The sequence below is a fragment of the Falco naumanni genome, chromosome 3 (assembly GCF_017639655.2).
Source record: "Falco naumanni isolate bFalNau1 chromosome 3, bFalNau1.pat, whole genome shotgun sequence".
Lineage (NCBI taxonomy): Eukaryota > Metazoa > Chordata > Aves > Falconiformes > Falconidae > Falco > Falco naumanni.
Window position 1 is genome coordinate 28,602,583 of NC_054056.1, and position 4,995 is coordinate 28,607,577.

The window sequence follows — 4,995 nt, forward strand, 5'->3', positions numbered from 1 at the left end:
TAGGGGGGAAGCAGGGCAGGCTGTCCATCAGAAGCAGTGCATATGTTTTAGCAAAAAGGCAGGAACTTTAGCCTGAAGCTCCCTCTGCTTCACGACTTTTCCCCAATAAACGCCCTGTGGCAGCTCTGACCCTGTACCAGCTCCCACAAGAGGCACGTTATCTGAAGACGTATTTTCCAGCTATGGGGAATTTTATAAAGCAGCAAATTTTTCTAAGGTGCTCGCAATGGGCTTTAGGATGGTTTACATCTTCAGAGGAAAGGAAGACCTGAGAAAACTCCCTGTGGAAAACGATCTTCCAAGGTCTTGCTGTAAGAACATACACCTGCGTCAGAACATTTTCTGCATTCTAACAATGTCTTATCTACTTCTTTTCTCATCCAAAAGATTAACCCAAATTTTGAGATACTGTATCAGAGTCAAATCTGCAGAACAGCCGGAACAAAACTTGACTGAAACCCGGCTCTTTTCCACCCGCACTAGTAAAGCTTCCCTCACGTCGCAGCTCGGCACCAGGTGCCTGTTACGGGAGCGTACGGGGCGTCGTGGGCTTACAGGGCCCTGCCAGGATGACAGTCACTTTCAGCTTTAGCCCTGAACGCTGCTTACGGACAGGCAACAGCCCTGGCTACGGCGAGACACACCGGCAGCTTCAGCCCCTCTGCACATCACACGTGTTAGGGTAGGGGTGCAACCAGGCTGCAAAACTAAGGACTATCCCGTTATGTTTTGCTATACAGAAAAAAGATTTGTAACGGTGAGCTTTTTAACTTTTTTTCAAGCTTTTTTTATTCTTACAAACCCATTTTCATTGGTACTTTTTGCTTAAGTTTCAGGACTCGGGACACCAGTAGTGGTCAGCCTCTAGGCTTGCAATGCAAGAGCGAAGACGGTAGAAATCGTTTCAAGTGTCCAGCGCTATGAAGTCCAACTGCGTGCACAACAAACCCCTTTCCCAGCAACATACAAATACTGAAAAATATGTAGCAAAGTAAGCCGAATAAATCATAAATACTTGAGAAGTGTGGTGCAAAATGTAACATAAGGAGAGCTGAACTAAGGCACTTGTTTTCATTCATTACTGAGGACACCCTCTCTTCATCGCATCGTCACTCCTCAGCGAGGTCATCCAAATCAGTCGCTGCTCCCCAAATGTGAAAATGCAGCACTGCGTGTGAGACAGACACCACCTTTTACTTCACAGCACATTACTCAAAGGTGTTACCGAAGTTCTCCTGATAAACCCAGCATCAGCAAATATTTTAACTCCTCCTTTGTCCTGGTTTTAGACTCGTCAATTGTGTGAAAAGAAGTCGCCAGTCTATTTTGAGCAAAAACATTTTTGCAGAAGTCCCTGCTGGCTGCTATTAGCCAGACGGGATCGACACACGCACGCCCGGGGAAGGCGGGGAGGGGGATCAAAGTGTGCTAAGCGACAAAAACCAGAGCAGCCCCAGTCCGGCCCCAGATCCAGCCCCAAAAGAGCCTGCCCATTGTTTGGAGCCGCCACAGGCATGGCAAAGGTGGAACGGGCGTGCAAGCCTGTCAGGAGTTTGACAGGTGCTCACAACAGTGAATCGTATTGTTACGGAGTCCGTTGAACTAAAAAAAATATAGTAAAAACAAAACAAGGTGAAGTGAACCGCTGCTGCCGCAGTGCCGTGCCTTTGGAAGGGATGTGAGAATGGGAAAACGGGGATCCTAAGTTAAATCTGTAGCGAACACGCCGCTAAGTTTTCACACAAGTGCTCTGCACATCTCTGACTAACCGGGGAAGTGCAGTCAAGCCCAAACCAAGACCTCAAAAATTCACTTCAAGAGGGGAAAAGCCAAGCCCACGCTACTCAGTCTCCTTGTTCCCTCGCCACAAAAAAACCAAACAACAACAAAAAACAAAACAAAACAATAAAAAAAAAAACCCAAGCAACACGACTCCAGAAGCCGCAGCCGTGCGAGCCTACGCGCGTCCACCTTCAGCCGGCCAAGCCGAGGGACCGGCACCGGGAACGGCGCCCCGGCGCGCCCGCTGCCGCCCTCCCGAGACGGGCCCCCGGGTGCGGGGCCGCGGCCGCCTCCCCCCGCCCGGCGGCGGCTCCGTCAGTAGCGGGGGGCGGCGGGGGGCGCCGGGCTGCCGGCGGGGGGTGGCGCGGCCCCGGCCCCGGGGCAGCCGCAGCACCGCAGCGTGTAGTTGCGGCCGCCGTTGTTGTCCCAGAACTCGCCCTGAGGGCTGCGGTAGCGGATGGCGAAGTGCAGGGCCGAGCCCTCCCGCAGGCTGGGCGGCACGCACAGGGTGAAGCTGTAGCGCTCGGCCGGCGGGTCGGGGGGCAGCGGGGCGGCCGGCACGTCCACGAAGGAGAGCCACTCGTTGAAGGTGTAGCGCACCGTCACCTCCCGGGGGCCGGGGCAGCCCAGCGCTCGCACCGTGCCCCGCACGTCGGTGGGCGCCGCCGGCCGCCCCAGCCGCTCCAGGCAGACGCGCTGCCGCCGCAGGCGCTCGGCGCTGGGCTCGCCGCCGTCGGGGAAGTCGGGCACCAGGCGCAGGGCGGGCGGCGGCGGGTCCGCGCCGGGCGGCGGCGGGTCCCGCTCCTCGGCGGGCGGGCTCTGCAGGCGGCACAGCGCGGCGGGCGGCACCTGCGGCTCCTCGGCGTCGCTGAAGTGCTTGACGCTGGCCAGGCTCAGCCCCAGCGAGTCGGCGAACTGCACCCGCTTCTTGCACTTGCCGCAACAGTCTTCGCCCGCCGCCGCTTCCTCCTCCTCCCCCTCCTCTTCCTCCTCCTCCCCCTCCTCCCGGCGCTCGCCGGGGCCGGGGGCCGGCGGCCGCCCGCCGCGGCTCAGCTCCAGCAGCACCAGCCGCTCCCCCGCCGCCTCCCGCTTGGCGTCGCGGGGCACCGTCGGGGCCGCGCCGCGGAGCCGCCGCTCCTCCGCCGCCAGCTCCTGCCGCGGCCGCGCGGGGCTCGCCATGGCGGGGCGCCCCGCTGGGCCCGTCCCGGCCGCCCCTGTGGCGGCAGGCGGACGGGCCGGCACCGCTTTATCCGGCGCCCCCGCCGCAGGCCCCGGGCGGGGGGCGCGCCCCCCCGCCGGGCCCGGAGCCTCCCCGGGGGCTGGGGCGGCCGCGGGCGGGGGCGGGACCTCCCGGGCCGGGCAATACGGAAGCGGCGGCGGCCGCGACGGGCGGCCCCGCACGTCCTCCCGCCCGCCGGGGGCCGCCGTTACCGCGGCGCGGCGGGGACAGCGGCAGCCACGCCGCCGGGAGCCCCGCGGGGAGCCGGGGAGCGGCGGCCGGGGAGCCCCCCGCCCCCCCGGAGTGCCGGGCCGCCCGAGCGGAGCCCCGGCAGTGCAGGCGCCGGCCACCGCGCTCTCGCCGGCAGCGGGGCGTCGCAGGCAGCCGAGGGAGAAGCCCCGCGGGCCGGGGCCGAGCGGGCCGTGGCCCCGCACCGGGCCGGCACCGCCGAGGGGTGGCCGCCGTGCTCCCGCGGCGGGGGCTGCGCCGGGGCCGCCCGTGTGCCGCGCTCGCCATCATCCGTCCGCCCCCGGCAGCCTGCGAGCTGCCCCCGGCTTTGGCGTTTATAAGCGGTTTCCACCCACCCTGACTGCAGAGAAAAAGCTTAGAGACCTGAGCTCGAGGACAAGACCGCACAGGTAAAGGGCACGAAGCGGGATACAGGTGTGAGCAAACCTCTTTCACCATTTTTCACCCCCGCTTGGTACCAGCGGTGCTCGTGGAAAAGCAAGTCCAAAGGCTCAGGGGGCACACACATGGGCACACGCACCCTTCCCGAAGGTCACACTGTCTTCAAAATTCCTGCTTAAAAAGAAATCAAGGCAGAGAAACAAAATACAAGCTTTGCCTTTTCCACAAATAAAAAGAAGTAGAGGCCCCCTCGGTTTTATTTTCTGACCATGATGTACAGCAAACAGCATCCTCACAACAAGGTGCTTTTGTTAGTATGGAGAGATCTGTATCTGAGAATTTTCCAAACTTAATTTTATACTTCGTGCGTGCTGCTGCTATTGTCTGGGGTTGATTTGCACGGATGGTTGCAAAAATGCTACATTGTTAAACTTCCCTCCCTTTTTCTATCATGTAAGAGGCGCCAAAAAGCCTATGCAAATAACACGGTATTTTCTGAAGCAATATACTGCCACTATGGATTTATCAAGGGGGTTTTTGTTTGTTTGTTTGGGTTTTTTGCACAGTTAGTTTTATTTTTAGCATCAGCCCGGTTGCCAAAAAGCAGCCTCCCAGCGTGAGCTAATACAGCGCAGCTCAACTGAGTGTGCAGTCTGGCTCGCGCAGGGGAATGAATGTCAAAGCTGCAGAGACATCACTGACCGGTGCTCTTAGCAGACACTGCTGCGAGGGGGTTCTCGCTACACCTGGACCGAAGAGCTGAGCAGCCAACAGTCACTCAGGAGCACCAGATGATCTGACTACTCTGGCTCCTGGTCTTGCACTCAACCTTTGTTAGTCGTTCAGTTTAGAGCATTGTAAGAAGAGGGACGAAGGACAAACATTGTCGCTGGCACCGGCTGTGCTAATGGAAAATGTGACGGATACCAGTTTGCCATCAAGTGCTCATCGCCAGCGCCCTGCAGCGAGCTGCCAGGCTCGGTGGGCTGCTGGGCCAGCCCGCCACAGCAGCGCCTTTGCCCGGGCCGGTCGGAGCGAGCTGCTTGCCACCATTTCAGCTCTTTAAACTAACCAGCCTCCAAAGTACCAAAGCACAGCGCACGCTCCTGAGTCACTCAGCTGAAGTCTGCGCTGCAGCGCAAGAAGAACGATGGTCACCTTCCTGCACACACCTGCTGGCAGGAGGGCACCGGTTTCACCCGCTTTCACCATCCCAATCTGCTGGTGGCTGTGAGAGCAGTGGATGCCAAGGCTGAGCTGCCCTCCTGCTGGCGTTCACTTTGGTGGGAACAGGTTACACTGCAGCGCTTTCTTACCTCTGCCTGGGGATGTGACCTCACGACCCACCTGCCCCAGGCTTGTGG

At 59.8% G+C, this 4,995-nt stretch overlaps 1 protein-coding gene across 1 annotated transcript; it reads right to left on the minus strand.

Annotated features, from left to right (window-relative positions):
- Positions 1-1,999: 1,999 nt before the first annotated feature.
- Positions 2,000-3,063, minus strand: PPP1R3G (protein phosphatase 1 regulatory subunit 3G). The gene has a single exon (XM_040588061.1). It carries the CDS (start codon positions 2,959-2,961, stop codon positions 2,098-2,100), a length of 864 nt encoding a protein of 287 aa, XP_040443995.1. The 5' UTR covers positions 2,962-3,063; the 3' UTR covers positions 2,000-2,097.
- Between the last annotated feature and the right edge of the window lie 1,932 nt (positions 3,064-4,995).

Excerpts from the sequence above, each read along its gene's own strand:
- PPP1R3G (XM_040588061.1), bottom strand. The coding sequence starts at position 2,961 with ATGGCGAGCCCCGCGCGGCCGCGGCAGGAGCTGGCGGCGGAGGAGCGG.